We start from the raw sequence: 19,282 nt of genomic DNA, 5'->3' as shown, positions 1-19,282 counted from the left end.
CCTCTCTTTATGGTATTTACTTTGTTCAGAAGTGTATACCATCTTCTTACCTGGAACCCAGAGTGAACGGTAATCTTAAACAGGGAGGACTATTTATTTATTTAGGTACTAGAGATTGAACCCAGTTGTGTTTAGCCACTGAGCCACATCCCAAGCTGCCGCAGTCTGGCTGGGCACAAAATAACTGAGCCGCCACAAAGCCTTGTAGGTTCAAACAGCAACTCTCACCGGCACTCTACACACTTCCCGGGAATACACTCCCTCCACCAGGGCTCCATGTGCCGATTCTCCTGGAACTCAAAGGGAACTCCAAAGTAGCAGGTGCCCTAATCCCTAATCCTAACCCTATTCCCAGCAGGATCCGCCCTAATCCCCAGAGCCGCCCTATTCCCAGAGCAGGGTCACCTTTCAACCATTCCCCCTAGCAAAATGCCAGGCATCATTCCCCTAAACTGTGGCTCTCAACACCAAGCCCTTTTTATTTATTTACTTATTATTTAGAGACAGGGTCTCCCTAAGTTGCTTAAGGCCTCAGTAAGTTGCTGAGGCTGATTTTGAACTTGCAATCCTCTTGCCTCAGCCTCTTGAATTGCTGGGATTTCAGGTGGGCACCACTGTACCTGGCTCAGGGCAGGACTTTTATATTTTTCTGAAAAATGTCCTCAAACACATGGGGAGGCATATCAGTAAATTTTGTTTCTTTTTTAAAAAAAAGTTGTTGTTTTTTTTTAGTTGTTAGGGACCTTTATTTATTAATTTATATGTGGTGGTGAGAATCAAACCCAGTGGCTCACCCATGCTAGGCAAGCACTATACCACTGAGCCACAACCTCAGCCCCAATTTTTCTTTTTATTGTTTCCTGGGCATTGGGTAGGGAGACCATAGGAGTTCAGATAAAATGTATATGGCAGGGCAGATCCATAGGAGATTTATAACCAGGAAAATTTTTGTGATGGTTGGAAGTTAGAGAAGTGGGGAAGAAACTTGCAAGTTGTATGTTGGGAAGATGCTGGAGGCTGTGTTGGTGATGAATTAGAGAGGATGATTTTCTGGTGGTGGTGGATAATTTGGTTACTCCTAATTCTTTTATTTTGTTTCTTTGGTTTTACAACTTAGCAAATGGAAAATTGCATGGTGGCATGTTAAGGCTGTATAACGTTCCAGATGGACTTTGAATTTATTATAAGATTTGACAGCCTTTGCCAGATGAGTTGTCTTATAATAAATGTAAAGCAGAAATAGCCTAAATTTCTTGTGGGATCCTGACTTGCTGTAGAACAATTTATGAGTCATTATAACTCACAATGTGAAGATAAAGTTTCTGTGACAGGTTTCTTAAAGGCAGTACAGTAAAAAAACCCCTGGTTTAGCTAGCTTTTTCTTTTCTGCTTAGTCTGTCAGTGCTCCTGACCTCCTCCTCAAGGAGCCTGTGAGGTTAAAATTAAGATGACACTAAGCTGGCATTTAACTGTTTTGCCACTTCTATGGGAGTACATTCCAGAGACTGTGATGCTGATGACATCATCCCTCTCCCTGCTAATGGAATGTGCGCTTGGGATTTCCTGTGTGTTAAAATTTCTACATTGATTTCTGAAACAGTAAATATTCTAGATGTAACCCACACAAATGAAAGCTCTCTGAGGTCCGCAATAGGACTTAAGAGTATAAGTGGTTCCTTACACTAAAAAGCTTGAGAACTGCTCCTGGTGTAGGTGTTCTGCCAGAAAAAAAAAAGTGTTAAAAATTGTGTTATAAAACATTTAATAAGGACTCTTTATATTTATTTTTGTTTATTATTATTATTATTATTTTGTGGATGGACATCAAACCCAGCAGTGCTCTACCCCTGAGCTACATCCGCATACCTCTTGTTCATTTTTAGCTGTTGAATACACTCTATTATATGACTATTCTGAAATTCATCTTTTGTTGACCTTTTCCCCTTCATTTGCCTCTTTTGGATGGGTTTAACTTTTTTTTAAAAATTGAGATATAATTCATCCCTTAAAAAATATGTACAATTCAGCTGGATGCAGTGGTGCATGCCTGTAATCCCAGTGGATTGGGAGACTGAGGCAGGAGAATCACAAGTTCAAAGCCAGCCTGAGCAACTGGGTGAGGCTTTAAGCAACTTAGCAAAACTCTGTCTCAAAATAAAAAATAAAAAGGGGTTGGGGATGTGGCTCAGTGGTTAAATGCCTGTGGGCTCAATCCCTGATACCAAAAGAAGAAAAGAAAAAAGGTATAATTCAGTGCTTTTTAGAATATTCACAAGTTTATGTAGTCGTTACTGTTATTTAATTTCAGGACATTTTAATTAGCTCTAAAAGAAACTCTATCCATTAATAGTCCCCATTTCACTTCCACTGGCAACTACTAATCTACTTTTTCTCTCTGGATTTGTATATTCTGAATATTTCATATAACGGGATCATTTTTGGTTTTAGTTGTATAGTATTATTTTGATTATAGCCCTTCTGTTTTGTGTGAAATACAGTCAATTGTAGCATCGTGATGTTTCAGTCACAATGGACCAGACATAATAAATGTGATCCCATCAGACCGTAAGGGAGCTGAAAACTCCCTATTACTTAGTATTTTTTAATCTCCTCTATGTTTAGATATGTCTATACATACATACATATTGTTACAATTGCCTGTAGTATTTACTACTGTTCAGGATGTGCCATACAGTTTTATAGCCTGGGAGCAACAAATAGGCTTACCATATAGCCTCAGTGTGTAGTAGGTTACATACACCACGTGATTTATGTGAGTACCCTCTCAAGTGACTCATGATTTTAAACTCATTGTGGCTTTGATTTGTCTTTCTCTAGCGCTGTGACGAATAGAATTGAATAATTTCATTGTTTTTGAGGGGGAATATTGGGGATTGAACCCAGGGGTGCTCTATCATTGAGCTATATCCCCAGCCATTTTTTTTTAGTTGTAGATGGATACAATACCTTTATTTTATTTTATTTATTTTTATGTGGTGCTGAAGATTGAATCCAGTGCCTCCCACATGCTAGGCAGCAGTCTACCACTGAGCCACAACACCAGCCCCACCCCAGCCATTTTTTATTTTGAGATGACATCTTGCAAAATTATTTAGGACATCATGAAGCTTCCCAGGTTGGCCTTAAAGTTGCTAACCTTCTGCTTCAGCCATCCAAATCATTGGGATTACAGGCATATGCCACCATGCCCAGTTGGAATGTATTTTCATATGCTTTGCCCACTACTTAATTGGGTTGTCTTTTTTTTTTTTTTTTTGAGATGGGGTCTCACTTTGTTGTCCAGGCTAGACTCAAACTTGAGATTAGCATCAGTTACCTCATTACATGTAAGCGTTGTTTATGTATTCTGGATACCAGACCTTTGATTTGCAGATGGCTTTTCCTCTGGTTTTCTCTTTGCACTTTTTTTTTTTTAATTGAACAAACCCTTGTATGAAGGACTGGCTTTCAGCCTATCACTGAAAGGATGAGGGAGCTGCTTTGCTGTATACAAAACCTTGACTATCTAGAAGCAGGTCTTCTGTGACTGATTTAGGGCCTGGTTCCCTATGAATATGTAATGATAGAGGATAGATCCTTTTCTGGCCACACCCTGTTTTCCAGTAAGGAAGAACTCTGTTCCAGTTGTTGGTCTACTTGTCCTTATCCATGTGCATATGGAGGATGGGGTATGGGATTATGATGGTGGAACTGACTGAGGAGGCTTCTTTGGTACTGCTGTATCCTTTCAGTCTCCTTGCTGTTTTCTTTCTTTTTATCTCCTCCTCCTCTTTTTTTTTTCCCTTCCTGAACCAAGGATTGAATGTGCGTGCCATCCAAGTGCACTACCATTGAACCACATCCCCAGGTTCCTATTTTTTTTTTTGTGTGTGGTGCTGGAGATTGAACTCAGGATGTTAGGCATGTTAAGCATGCACTGCCACTGACCTATCTCACAGTACTGACTTCTTAGAAATTTTTATTTTGAGAAAGGATCTCACTAAGTTGCTCAGGCTGGCCCCAAATTTGTGATCCTCCTACCTCAGCCTCCTGAGTAATTTTTATTACAGGTGTGTTTCATCACACTTGGTTTCCTTGCTTTCCTGATGGTGTCTTTTTATGCACAAATATTTCAGTATTAAGTCCAACATACCTATTTTTTCTTAAGTTGTTTATGCATTTTGATATTATAGCGAAGAAGCCTTTGCTTAGTGTGAGGTCTTGAAGATTTGTAACTACATTTTATTCTAAGAGTTTTAGCTCTTACATTTAGTTCTTTGATCAATTTGGAATTAATTTTTGTATATGGTGTGAAGTGTGGGAGTCTAGCTTTGTTCTTTTCCTTGTGGATATCCAATTGACTCAGCACCATTTGCTGAAAAGACTATTCACTATTCTTTCCCCCAGTGACGTGTCTTGGCATTTTAGTTTAAAATCAACTGACCATGAATGTGTGGGCTGATTTCTGTATTCAGTTATACTACATTGATCTGCATGTCTGTCCTCAAAGCCAGTACCATATAGATTCATTGTTATAATTTTGAAGTAAGTGTGGGTTGTCTTAGTTTGTTCTTATTTAAGATTATTTTGTGCCCTTAAATGTCCATTTGAATTTTCACATGAGTGTCAATTTTTGTGAAAAGGGCAGTTGGAATTTTGTTAGAGGTGGCATTGAATCTGTTCATCAATTTGAGAAGTATTGTCATTTTTAACCATATAGCTATTCCAAACTCTGAACATGGGTTGTCTTTCCATTTATTTGGGTCTTTAATAAATTTTGGGCAGTGTTTTGCAACTTTTAGCATGCAAGTTTTATCTTTTGATAAGTATATTTGTTGGTGCCACTTAAAGTGGAGTTTTTCCTTAATTTCAGTTTTAAATTGTTCACTGCTAGTAATAGAAGAGTAATTGCCTTTTATATATTATTTGCTTTTAAGCTGTGAAATTGTTTTATTTATTCATAGAGTTCAAAACCTCATTTGTCAAAATCCTGTACTTAAGGGCTGGGGATGTTGCTCAAGCGGTAGCGTGCCCGTCTAACATGCGCGCAGCCCGGATTCGATCCTCAGCACCACATACAAAGATGTTGTGTCTGCCGAAAAACTAAGAAATAAAATATTAAAATTCTCTCTCTCTCTCTCTCTCCTCTCTCTCTCTCTCTCACTCTCTCTTTAAAAAAAAATCCTGTAGGTTAAATTTAATTTAAGAATATATAAAAAAGCCTTTTTGGATACTAGGCATCAAGCCCATGGGACACTTTACTACTGAGCTACATCCCCAGTCCTTTTTAATTTTTTTTAATTTTTATTTTGAGATAGGGTCTCACTTAGTTGCTCAGCCTGGCCTTGAGCAGTTCTCTTGCCGCAGCCTCCCAATTTGGGATTTCAGGCATGTGCCACCATGCCTGGTTTACCAGACACTTTCTTTCTTTCTTTTTTTTTTTTCAAATTTATCTTTTAGTTGTAGTTGGACACAATACCTTTATTATGTTCATTTATTTTTATGTGGTGTGAGGATCAAACCCAGGGTCTTGCACGTGCGAGGTGAGTGCTCTACCGCTGAGCCACAACCCCAGCCCAACCAGCCACTTTTCTATATGGTTTATAATAGCTGTTATTTGACCGCTATGGGTACTCTCTTATTAAAATAGACATAAGGGTGCTTGAGAATAACTGTGGAAGACTGCTTTTCCCTGCTACCTATATCCCCGACTCCTCATCTTCTAAACTAATGTGTAGAAATTATAATTCTGACCTAACTAAAAGTCACAGTTTCAGTTAAGTACCTAGAAATGGTAATGGCTTTCCTTCCCTGGGTTCTGTTCCCTTTTCTTCAGTTCCTCTGTGTCATAAAGCCAATCTCTAAAAGTTTGTCTGAGGCTCTGATTGTAATCTGCTGCAGAGACTGATCTCTGAATCCCACAGCTGGATCCTCCGGTCCTCCAGAGCAGTTGGCTAGTGACATTTCTTTGAACCTTGCTTTCTGGACTTTGTGCTGCCCTCATCCCATCCCCTCTCAGTTTAGGGATGTAACTAGGCTTGCAGAGCTTTTGTGATGGTGGCTTCTTTCTCATCTTGCAGCCTAAAATTTTAAAATGTATAGGAACCTTGTTGAGTCATGCATTATATGGCCCATACAGCTAAAATAGAAGCTCTAAGTGTAGCAATGGGTACTGCTCTTTAAAAATCCAAGAAGCAGGGCCTGTACTCTGGTATGAAGGTGGTACACGCCTATACTCCCAGCAGCTTAGGATCTGAAGCTGGAGGATCAAAAGTTCAAGGCCAGCCTGAGCAATGTAAGGAGGCCTCGTCCCAAAATACAATAGGCCTAGGGATTTGGCTATTGGTAGAGTGCCCATGTATGGCAAAACAAAACAAAACAAAAACCCTAAGAAATACTTTTGTACAGTTTCCTTCTGTCTTTCTCTTTTCCCTTTCCCCAGTGCCATATTACTAATAAGCCATGTGCTGATACTTTTTCACCAAAAAGAAAGTATAGTAAATAATAAGGTATTCAGTGCCTTCTGTTGCTTTGTAGTGGTTGTCTTCTACTTTAATAACTTTAATAAGATAACAAATATGGAATTCCATGAAACCTGGTAAAATGGTTTTAAAAATTATACAGGATCTAATGCATGCCAGGCAAGCGCTCTACCACTGAGTTAAGCCCCCCCAGCCCACTGTACATAATTTTAGTTAGGGTAGTTATATTTACTCTTTGAAAATTTTGTTGTCTAAATGCTAAATTTTGTCAGTGTTTTTCAGTGTTTTTAGGATGTTGGTGGCATGAGAGTCATTCGTTGATTCCTACTTAAAAGTGGTGCAAATTTATAGAAATATATATAATATAAATGGAATTTCACTAGTAATTTTTTTTTTTTCGAGAGGGGGAGAGAGAATTTTTTAATATTTAGTTTTTAGTTTTCGGTGGACACAACATCTTTATTTTTTATATGGTACTGAGGATTGAACCCAGCATCCTGCGCATGCCAGGCGATTGCGCTACCGCTTGAGTCAAACATCCCCAGCCCCTCACTCGTAAATTTTTAAAAAGGGTTTCTTTAGTGAACTTCACAATGGAAAGATATTTTTGTGGTGATTTCTATTTTCAGTTAGATTGGACTTGAGAGCTTTTAGTTCTTTTTTTTCTTTCTAAAAATATTTTTAGTTATAAGTGGACACAATACCTTGATTTTATTTATTTTTTATGTGGTGCTGAGGATTAAACCCAGTGCCTCACATATGTAGGCAGGCACAGTGGTACCACTGAGCCCCATCCCCAGCCCCGCTTTTAGTTCTTGTTGTCTGTACTTCTGGGATTGTATAAGAAAGTAAGATTTGATGCTGGAGGTGTAGCTCAGTGGTTGAGCACTTGCTTAGCATGCTGAGGTCCTGGATTCAATTCTTAGCACCATAGAAAAGAAGAAGGAGGAAAAACAAAACACAACAAAACTGCTGTTATTATATGAGGTGCTTGTTGATGTTTTAGCTCTATTGGACATACGTTTGTCACATCCTAATTAGATAAAGTATAATTTTGTATGTGGTATTTGCTGGTGCTAATAGTGCCAATGTAGCAATGATGTTATTGATCTCCACTGGTGAAATGTTATTAGACCCGCAAGTAAATGGCTCCTTTAGTTCTATATTTCTCTTTTAGTAGTTCATTAAAAAGAACATTTAAAGACTCTTCAATTGTCATGTTCTTTCTTTGCACCTGGTGAGTTAATCCCTGCTGTCTCCCTTCCTCTCTCTCACCTTTCTTTCCTTTTTCTTTTTGGTGGTGCTAGGGATTGAACCCAGGGCTTTGTACCTGCTAGGCAAGAGCTCTACCATTGAGCAACTTCCCCATTCCCAGCCCTATGTGAATTTTGTTTGTTTGTTTGTTTTTTGGTACTGGAGATAGGACCCGGGGGTACTTTGCCACTGAGCTACATCCCCAACTCTTTTTATTTTTTATCTTGAGACAGGATCTCACTAAGTTACTTTGGCCTCCCTAATTTGTTGAGGCTGGCTTTGAACTTGTGATCCTCATGCCTCAGCCTCCCGAGTTGCTGGGATTACAGGTGTGCACCACTGTGCCCAGCTAGGTGAGTCTTTTAAATCAAATTTTCAGATTCATTTTCAATTAATAGTTTTAAAAGTTTGAAAGTAGGACCAAGTGCCTCAGTGCACACATGTAATCCTAGCTACTTGGGATACTGAGGCAGGAGGATCAGAAGTTCAAGGTCAGCCTCAGTAAATTTGTAAGGCCCTAAGCAACTTAGTGAGATCATGTCTCAAAAAATAGAAGCCAGGCACAGTGGTGCATGCCTGTAATCTCAGCGATTTGGGAGGCTGAGGTAGGAGGATCACAAGTTCAAAGCCAGCCTCAGGAACTTAGCAAGGCCCTAAGCAACTCAGTGAGACCCTGTCTCTAAATAAAATACAACAAAATGGGGGGGTGGGGTGGGAGATGGGGATGTGGCTCAGCAGTTAAGTGTCCTTGGGTTCAATCTCTGGTACCAAAAACATAAAAACAGACAGACAAATAAATAAAAAAGGCAGGGATGTAGCTTAGAGGTAGATTGCCTCTGGGTTCTATGCAGAGTACCTAGGGTGGTGGTAGGTGGGGTGGGAATAAAATTTTGGAAGCAGGAAAGATCTGACAGCCCACTACTTGCCTTTATGTAATTAAAAAAGAACTGCTACAATTTGGGGATTCTATTTGACAAAAATCCCTTTTGTGGACTTGGTTCCTGAAATAATTGTAAGAAACAGAAATATCTTGCTGTGTGCATAGAATCCATTCTTGTCTGAACATCAAGGCTTCCAAGGATATCCAGATGTTCTAGGTTGACTCTTGGGCTCTTCTTGCTGGTGAGGATCCAGCCCACCTACTTCCACTCTTGAGTTCTCAGTGCTTTTACTGTTTCTCCATACACACAGTCTGCTCCAGGAGGGGCTGCAAAGACCTGTGAGGTATTCTGTTTTTAAAAGGTATGTAACTCGGGGCTGGGGTTTTGGCTTAGCTGTAGAGCGCTCGCCTAGCACGTGCGAGGCGCTGGGTTTGATCCTCAGCACCACATAAAAATAAAGAAATAAAATTTATTTATTTATTTGTGCTGAGGATCAAACCCAAGGCCTCACACCTGCCAGGCAAGTGCTCTACCACTGAAATACAGCCTCGGCCCCCTTTTTCTTTTCTTTTTAAACATCTACTTTCCATGTTCTTCCTTCCTTTTTTCATACCAGTGATTGAACCTAGGGTTACTTACCCTTAAGCTACATCCCCAGACCTTTTTTATTTTTTATTTTGAGTCAGCGGCACACTAAATTACTGAGGTTGGCCTCAAACTTTTGATCCTTTTGCCTCAGCCTCCTGAGTTCCTGGAATTACAGGCATGTGCTACCACACCTGGCTCTCCATTTTTCTTTTTCTTTTTCTTTTAGCCTAGGGATTGAACCTCTGAGCACTTTACCATTGCTATATTCCTATTGCTTAACTTTTATTTTGAAACAGGATCATACTAAATGACTGAGCTGGCCTCAAACTTGCACTCCTCTTGCCTCAGCCTCCCAAGGGTCCATCTTCTTCTTGTTTGGTCAGAATTCCTTTTTTTCCCCCCCTTGTATTGGAAATTGGACCCAAGGGCCATTTTTTTTACAACATTTTTTTTTATGCCTTTATATTACTTATTTTAATGTAGTGCCGAGGATTGAACCCAGTGCCTTGCACATGCTAGTGGTAGCACTTGCTCTACCACTGAGCCACAACCCCAGCCCACTAAGGGCGATTTTATCATTAAGCTACATCCCCAGTTATTTTTGTTTTTTCCACATTTTTAATTTGTATATTATAGTTGTACATATTGGTGGGATTTATTAGTACATAATTGTACATGCACACAATATAACAACATAATTTGGCCAATATTAGTCTCTAGATTTGCCTCCTCGCTCTCTACCTTCCATCCCCTGTTCCCTTTCCTTTACTTATCACCCTTTGATTCCCCCCATTTCCTTTTTCTCTCTTTCATATATGACCCTTGATCTTCATGTTTGACTTATTTTGCTTAATATAATGTTCTCAGGTTCCATCTATTTTCCTACAAATGACATAATTTCATTTTTTTTAAAGCTGAATAAAACTCCATTGTGTGTATATATACCATGTTTTCTTTATCTATTCATTCATTGATGGATGCCTAGGCTGGTTCCATAGTTTGGCTGTTGTAAACTGTGCTACTATAAACATGGGTATACATGTATCACTGTAGTATGATGACTTTAATTCTTTAGAATAAATACTGAGGAGTGTTATAGCTGGGTCATATGGTGGTTCCCTGTCTACTCTTTTGAGGAACCTCCATGCTGATTTCCACAGTGGTTGTACTAATTTATAATCGCACCAACAGTGTAAAAATGTTCATTTTCCTCCACATACTTGCCAACATTTATTATTTTTTCCACTTTTTTTATTGATGCATTGTAGTTGTACATAATGATGACATTTGTTGTTACCTGTTCATACACGCACACAGTATAACAGTATAATTTGATCAGTATCACACTCCTCAGCATTTCCCTCCTCCCTCTCTGCCTCCCACCCCCGGTCACTTCCAGCATTTATTATTGATTGTATTCTTGAGAACTACCATTCTGACTGGAATGCAATAAAATCTCAGTGTAGTTTTGATTTGCATTTCCCTAATTGCTAATGATGTTGAACCTTTTTAAAATATATTTGTTGGCCATTTGTATTTATTCTTTTGAAAAGTGTCTGTTTAATTCATTCACCCATTTATTAAAATTGGGTTTTTTTTGTCATTAAGTTTTTTGAGTTTCTTTTTTAATATATTCTAGATGTTACTCCTCAGTCAAAAGAGTAGCTAGCAAAATTTTTCTCTCATTCTGTGGGTTCTTTACATTCTTAATTGTTTCCTTTGCTATGTGGAAGCTTTTTTTTTTTTTTTAATTTATTTATTTATTTTTAAGTTTTCAGGGGACACAACATCTTTGTATGTGGTGCTGAGGATCGAACCCGGGCCGCACACATGCCAGGCAAGCGCGATACCGCTTGAGCCACATCCCCAGCCCATATGTGGAAGCTTTTTAATTTGATGCTGTCACATTTATTAGTCTTGGTATTATTTCCTGAGCTTTAGGGGTCCTATCGGGAAAGTCATTGCCTAAAACCAATTTGTTGGAGTGTTGGTCCTACATTTTCATCTAGGAGTTGCATAGTTTCTGGTCTAATTCTGAGGTCTTAGATCCATTTTGAGTTGATTTTTGTGCAGGGTGAGAGATAAGGGTCTAGTCTCATTCTTCTACATATGGATAACCATTTTTCCCAGCACTATTTGTTTAAAAGGCTGTCATTTCTCCAATATATATATATTTTTTTGACAACTGTTAATGATCAGATGACCATATATCTGTGGGTTTGTCTCTATGTCTTCTGTTTTATACCATCAGTGTATATGTCTGTTTTTCTGCCAATACCATGACATTTTTGTTACTACAGCTCTGTAGTATAATTTGAAGTTAGGCATTGGGATGCCTCCAGTGTTGCTCTTTTGGTTAGAATTGCTTGGTCTATTCTGGGTCTTCTATTCTTCCAAATGAATTTTAGGACTTTTTTTAAAATATTTTTAGTTGTAGATGGACACAATACCTTTATTTTATTTATTTATTTTTATTGGTGCTGAGGATCGAATCCAGTGCCTCCCATGTGCTAGGCAAGTGCTCTACAACTGAGCTATAACCCCAGCCCAGAACTGTTTTTTCCTAGTTCTGTGAAGAATGTCATTGGTATTTTGACAACGACTGCATTAGATTTGTATACTACTTTTGTTAGTATGGCCACTTTAACAATATTAATTCTGCCTATCCATGAACATGGGAGGTCTTTCCATCTTAGGTTTTTAAAAATATTCTATAATTTTCATTGTAGAGGTCTTTCACCTCCTTGGTCAAATTTATTCCTCGGCATTTTATTTTTTTGAAGCTATTGTGAATGCAGTTGTCTCCCTGATTTCTTTCTCAGCACATTTACTACTGCTATATAGGAAAGCTATTGATTTTTGTATGTTGATTTTGATTTTGTAATCTGTTACTTTGCTGAATTTGTTTATTAGCTCTAAAAGTCTTTTGGTGTAGTTTTTGGATCTTCTAAGTATAGGATCATGTCATCATATTATCAGGCAAGAGAAAGAAATTGCATTAGGGATATTGGTCTGTATTTTTCTTTTTTCTTTTTTTTTTTTTAAAGAGAGAGTGAGAGAGGAGAGAGAGAGAGAGTTTTCAATATTTATTTTTTAGTTTTTGGCAGACACAACATCTTTGTTGGTATGTGGTGCTGAGGATCGAACCCGGGCCCCACGCATGCCAGGCGAGCGTGCTACCGCTTGAGCCACATCCTCAGCCCTGTATTTTTCTTTTTTTTTTTTTTAAATAATACTTTATTTTCATTTTAATTTTTTATATATTTATTTTTATGTGGTGCAAAGCAGGCGCTCTACCACTGAGCTGTAGCCCCAGCCCCCTCCTTATCTGGTTTTAATATGAGTGTGATACTGACTTCATAGGATGGATTTGGAAGTGTTCCATCCCTTTGTGTTTCATAGTTTTTAAAACATTTTTATTTGAGGCAAAATTTTTATTTTGTCTGAAGGCCTTGCTAAATCTGTGGTTGCTGGGATTACAGGTGTGGGCCATTGTTCCTGGCTTGGTCAAAATTCTTTTTTATTCTCAGTGTTTATTTTCATAGAAATATTAATACATTTTGTCACCTTGGTGTAGTTTTATTGGATGAAGAGAATATGAATGCTTGTGTTCCTTCTGCTATTTTACACTTTTATTTATTTAATTATTTTTTATTGTGCTAAAAATTGAACCCCAGGGCTCATATATGCTAGACACCCACTCTACCACTGAGCTACAACCCAGTCTGGCTGTTGTTTTTAAATTGGATTTTCTCTTCTTCCTTTGAGGCCCAAAGAACTTAATTTTATTGTTATAATTGAAGTGACAAATTTAATATATAAATTTAAAATTGATTAATTTGAAGAGAATATTGAATAAATGTTGATTCAACTTATCTTTTTAATTCTATGTTAATACTCAAAAAGATGGTGATAATCAATTCTTCAAATTTTATTTGTAGAAGAAATTGAAGAAGAATCTGAAACAACAGTTGAGGCAGACTTGACTGATAAACAGAAACATCAGTTGAAACATAGGGAACTCTTTTTGTCACGCCAATATGAATCTCTGCCTGCAACACATATCAGGTAAGAACTTTTTAGAAGTTAATCTAATGTACCCAGTAACATTGTGACCAAAATTAAAGACTTCTTTGAAGCATTTTCCAGACTCTCCTCAGGATCTTGCTTAACTTAGTTTACTAAAGGCTTCATGATGGAATTTTATCTTGAAATTAAAAGTGTATATTAGCATATTAAAGTTCTGCAGTAATGTAACCATTTTAACTTTATTTCATTTCTGACTTTGACAGTTTACTTAAGCATCTGTGACTCTCAGGCATAGTAGTGTCCAACACACACCATTTTGGGAAATGCAGATCTTTTCCAGAGTCCTAACAATGTATATGTGTAGAAATTAGAACCCAAAGGCTGGAACCCAAGATTGAGTTGTAGCAGGTGACTCTTGGCCTTTAGGATATATGGCTTTTTACTTTCTTTTGAGGACCTCTGGAATGAAAATGTTATTATTATTTTTTATTAACTCTTATTGGCATTTGCTCTGTGCATTGATAGGCTACAAAAGTGATGAAAATCTCAGTCTGTAGTTTATAGTTTAAAGATTGTGCTGGAATAGTGATGGACTTTCATGATCTACTTCTAGTGACAAAATTTAAGCATAGAGAGTTATTTTTCAATGCAATCTGGAATAAGTGCATCTTGGAGATACAACAAAATGTTTGAACTCAAAAGGCAGGAAGATTTGACCCTCAGGGTCAGGAAAGCTTCAGGTAGAGTGTTTACTCACCTTTCATGAGAATGTGGGACGCACATCAGGTAGAGGGAAGAGGTGAGTGTGGGATGATGTGTGTGTAGGGAACTGCCAGGTTCAGGGTGAAACATGGGAGGGAATGTCATGTTTCAAGTAGGTTAAAAAAATTCCTTCAGGGGCTGGAGTTGTGGCTCAGTGGTAGAGTGCTCACCTAGCACATGTGAGGCACTGAGTTCTGTCCTCAATGCCACATAAAAGTGAAATAAAGATATTGTGTGTCCACCTACAACTAAGAAAATAAATATTAAAAAAGATAAAACTGTTCCCGCAAAAACATATATTTAAAAATAAATTCCTTCAGGCAGTCATGGTGGCACATGCTGTAATCTCAGTAATTCTGGAGGCTGAGGCAGGAGGATCACAACTTCGATGCCAGCCTCAGCAACTTAGTGAAGTCCTAGCATCTTAGACCCTGTGACAAAAGAAAAAAGAAAAAAGGGCTAGGAATGTACCTAGGTTGTAAAATTCTCCTGGGTTTAATCCTCAGTACTAGGGGGAAAAAAATCCTTCCAATTAAGTTTATAGTTTCTTATCCTTTTTTTAAGCTAAAGCTTGTCATGATGATCATAAAAAGTGAAAAGAAAATGTACCAGTTATTTTAATAATTGTTCTTCCTTCTTTACTCTATTGTTGGAATTTAACCTAAGTCTGCATTTTGGTTTCAGACAGGTTTGCAGTCTTTTTCTTTCTTTCTTTTTTTTTTTTTAAATATCTTTTTAGTTGTAGATGGATACAATATCTTTATTTATTTTTATGTGGTGCTGAGGATGGAACCCAGTGCCTCACACACGCTTGAGGCAGGTGTTCTACCACTGAGCTATGGCCCCACACCGGGTTTGCAGTCTTCTAAAGCCATAATTTGGTTTTGTACCTACACACACACACACACACACACACACACACACACCCAACCAAACTCCAGACACCTTTGCGTATAACTTTCTTTAGAAGTGGACACGTATCTTTCATAATAGGAAGGGTAGGACAAATATATTGTTCTTCCTTTTTCTTAAATTTTTAAAAAATATTTTTTGTAATTGTTGATAGATCTTTATTTTATTTATTTACATGCAGTGCTGAGAATCGAACCCAGTACCTCACACGTGCCACACAAGTGCCCTACTGCTGAGCCCCAGCCCCCTTTTTTCTGAAATCTTTTGGAAATAAATTGATTGCCCTCTTATCATGAACATCATGTCGTGGCTTTATTTAGATTTTTTAAAAGGGGCCATTGTGGTTGGATTGGCTAGAGTTAGTATAGTATTTTCTGTGTCATTTATATCCTTTCCTGGAAAATATAATCATACCAGGTAATATGAGGAGTCTTTTTGCTTTTCACTAGTAAGGCTATTTTTTATTTTTTTATTTTTTGGTATGAGGGATTGAACTCTGGGGCACTCTACCATTGAGTCACACCCCCAGCTCTATTTTGTATTTTATTTAGAAACAGGGTCTTACTGAGTTGCTTAGCCCCTAGCTGTTGCTGAGGTTGGCTTTGAACTTGTGGTTGTGGTCCTCCTACCTCATTCTCCCCAGCTACTAGGATTAATTGTAGACATGCACCACTGTGACCGGCTTGAGATTTTTCTTAAAAATGTGTATAAGCAATATGCTAAAGATCCACATATATTTGTTACTTAATTGGTATGAGCTATTTGAACATAAAGATTCATTTTAATCTTGAAATTATGTGGCTAATTGTAAGAATCTTGCTAGAACAACAATCTGACAAATGGTTTAAAGAATGTATCCCAAACACACAAGTGTATTTTTAATTTACCCTTCTGATAGCTTGGAATCTGTTTACAAGTAATGTTGGTTTCCTTTAACAGATTGCCTGGAATGGAAAAACTAGTGATGTGTTTTTTATCTTCCATAAGGGCTGGGAGAATATATTGAAATATAATTATCCAGACATTCCGGTGCAGAATATAGAATTTACCTGATATACATGATCCTTCGATCAGTTCTTTTTGTTTCTTCATCTTTTGTGGTGCTGGGGATCAACCCAGGACCTCACTCATGCTAGGCAAGTGCTATACCACTGAGCTATATCCCTAGTCCTCTTGAGTCACTATTGAACACATTTCCTGAGAATCTTTTAGGTTGAGGAGCTTCTAAATGCTTAAAAGGTAAGGACCCAGGGCTGTAGATTCATGGAGTTTTCCAAGTGATAATTCTTTTGATTATAGAGAGACATAGACATTTACAGCGTTTTTCCTACAGCTGAGTGGAGAGGGAGTGGTGCAGAGCTGCACCTTTTCATCTGTCGCTCTCATTTTCTTTCTTTTTTTTTCAGTCAAGCACTCATTTATTTTATGAAAGAATATTGTTTTCTGCATAATTCTTTTTTTTTTTGGTGCTGGGGATTGAACGCAGGGCCTTGTGCATGTGAGGCAAGCACTCTACCATCTGCATAATTTAAAAAAAACTTTTAAAGGTGAAAGTATGTTTTTAAGTTTGTTTTGTTATAAATTTGTTATACATGACAGTAGAATGCACTTTGATACCTCATACATAGATGAAGTATAATTTCTCATTCTTCTGGTTGTACCTGATGTGGAATCCCACTGATCCCATAGTTATATATGTACATAGGAACTCTATTCTTCCTTAGCCACACCCACAGCCTTGTGAATTAGCATATGCATATCCAGAGACAACTGTGGCTCTCATTTTCAAACAACAGAATGGAGTAGGGGCAGGTTCTGGCCAAGGCATTGGGCTGTACTAGCCAGCCCACATGCAGATGCAGAACAAGTGTACATTGGAGTGGTCTTGATAATTTGCTAATGTTGAAGTCATGCCCTATTTCGGTTTTAAAAGGAGAAAATTACTGAAGTCCCATTGTTTTTTGGCAGCAAAGAGGGGTAATTTGGTGAATACTGATTTTTTTTGTTCTCAGGGACATTATCAAGTGCCTAGAATTTTCTTGGTGCCACATGGAACGTAGGAGAGAGAAAACCTGACAGGCATGCTTGAGGTCTTTTGTACTCCATGAACTATAATATTCAGTGGATGCTGCACTCTTCCTAACATGGCAGGAAGCAAGCTTTGTTCCTTCTGATTCCACTGGAAATTCGAGAGAATGTGTAAGACCTAGATCTCTTCTGGGTAGAGTTAGTGATTCATTTCATTCCTGTCTGAGATTGTGCTTTAGCAGTGAGAATTCCTTTAAGGGCATTTTTTGGGGTTGGGAAGTACACTTCATTCATGCAAGTGCTTTAGGTCACGTAGTAATAGATTATATGCTGTACATTTTGTAAAGCTCTATAAAATGTATTGTTATACCTGTTATCAGTCTCTTTTTCTGTGTTTAGTCTTTGTATTTGGGGGTGTACGACTAATACTTTACTATTAGACTTTCTTACACAGAGCAACAATTCAGTGTTCTTTCAGTTACCATCTGATTTACAAATATACCTGTATTTTTTATTCTTTCATAAGTAGGTGAATATTTGTAAATTTGAGGAAGGCTGCTTACAGTCGGAGAAAGTTGATGTGCTGATTATTTAGCAGCTGCCTCCTTTCCTGTTTCTCAACATTGTCTGATTTGTGATTTTGAGGCTCCTATATTTAGTCTTGTATATAGCCCAAGCTTTATATAGCTCATATGTATTGAATTTGGCCTTAAATAATTGTAGCATTTATTGAACATTTATTTTTCTTTTTTGTGGTACCAGAGATTGAACCCAGGGCCTTGCATGTGCTAGGCGAGCCTGAGCTACATCTTCAGTCCTTTTTGTTTTTTTATTTTGGACAGGGCCTTGCTAAATTCCTAGGTAATTTACCTTGCCTCCTGCCTCAGCCTCTGGATTAGCCAAAAATACAGCTGTGTGCCACCATGCCTGGCTCAAGCTCATCTATGGAATTTTTTATGATAAAATGGTGCCAGTTGCTTTGAGCCCCCCCCCCCCCCCCAGTTTTTTTTTTGTTTTTTTTTTTTGGTGTTATTGTAGGTTGAACACAGGACATTCTAACTACTGACTTATATTCCTATCCCTTTTAAAAAGTTTTTTATTTTGAGACTGGATCTCACTAAGTTATCCATGTTGGCCTCGAATTTAGAATTCTTTTGCCTTCAGCATTCCAATTTGCTGGGATTATAGGTGTGTGCCACTGTTCCCAGCAGCATTTTTTTTTTTTTTTTAAATATTGGGGTTTGAATCGGGGGCACTTAACCACTGAGAAACATCCCTAGCCCTTTTTATTTTTTATTTTGTGACAAGGTCTTGCTAAGTTGTTGAGGCTGGCCTTGAACCTGCAATCCTTCTGCCTCAGCTTCCTGAATCACTGGGCTCACTGGGTATGTACTACCACATCTGGCTTTTTTTTTTTTTTTGAATGGGATTACTATTTATTTAGAGAGAAGTCTGGTCATGACCAAGTCCAAGGAGAATGTCAGGACTTTCAGATTGGGTCTTATTTTTTATCTATTTACCAAGGCATTCAAGTAAGAATATCTTCTAGACAGTTAAATATGATTCTTTGTGGAGGTAAAATGAAGTAGATCCCATTGTTAAAAATGAAGGTCACAGTAGGGCTGGGGATGTGGCTCAAGCGGTAGCACACTCTCCTGACATGCTCCAGGCACTGGGTTCGATCCTCAGCACCACATAAAAAAAATAAAAAATAAAGATGTTGTGTCCATTGAAAACTGAAAAATAAATATTAAAAAATTCTCTCTCTCTCTTAAAAAAAAAAAAAAAAAGAATGAAGTCACAGTTTAACCGGTCACAGTGGTACACACCTGTAATCCCAGCCTCCTAGGAGGAAGAGGCAGGAGGATCACTAGTTTGAGGTCAGCCTCAGCAAGTTAGCAAGGCCCTCAGCAACTTAGTGAGATCTTGTCTCAAAGTAAAAAATAAATTAAAACGACTGAGGATGTGGCTCAGGGGTAAAGTGCCGCTGGATTCAATCCCTAGTACCTCCCTCGACTAAAAAATTAAGGTCTTACAAGTGAATCAAAACATGTAGAGTTTACAGAAAGAAAAGAGGAGGGGAGGGAGAGCCCCAGCAATTTTTTGAATTTCTGTTTCATGTAATTAATTCTTCTATATAGATCCTCAGTTCACATAGAACTAAATTTAAAACCTATGTAAGCATGAAAACTTTACTGTTATACTCCAAGATAATGTTATAATGATAATTGTATAGTTGAAACTGGGAAATACCTTTTTAAAAAAATTTTTGAAACAGGATCTCAGTAAGCTGTTTAGGGACTCACTAATTTACTGAGGCTGGCTTTGAACTTTCGATCCTCCTGC

The 19,282-nt window shown here is 37.9% G+C and overlaps 1 protein-coding gene across 10 annotated transcripts in view; it reads left to right on the top strand.

The window, feature by feature from the left end:
* Positions 1 to 19,282, top strand: part of Mta3 (metastasis associated 1 family member 3) — a 239,745-nt gene that overhangs the window by 64,213 nt on the left and 156,250 nt on the right. For all 10 annotated transcript variants that reach the window (XR_013429020.1, XR_013429019.1, XR_005727282.2 and 7 more), the window contains exon 4: positions 13,147 to 13,273. Coding sequence is in view for 7 of the 10 variants with exons in the window: in XM_078029293.1 (XP_077885419.1) it covers positions 13,147 to 13,273 (127 nt within the window). In the remaining 3 variants the exon portion in view is untranslated. The remainder of the gene's footprint in view (positions 1 to 13,146; positions 13,274 to 19,282) is intronic.

Source organism: Ictidomys tridecemlineatus, chromosome 12, assembly GCF_052094955.1.
Source record: "Ictidomys tridecemlineatus isolate mIctTri1 chromosome 12, mIctTri1.hap1, whole genome shotgun sequence".
Classification (NCBI taxonomy): Eukaryota; Metazoa; Chordata; class Mammalia; order Rodentia; family Sciuridae; genus Ictidomys; species Ictidomys tridecemlineatus.
Note: the sequence above shows the minus strand (reverse complement) of the source record. Positions and strands in the feature narration are given on the sequence as shown.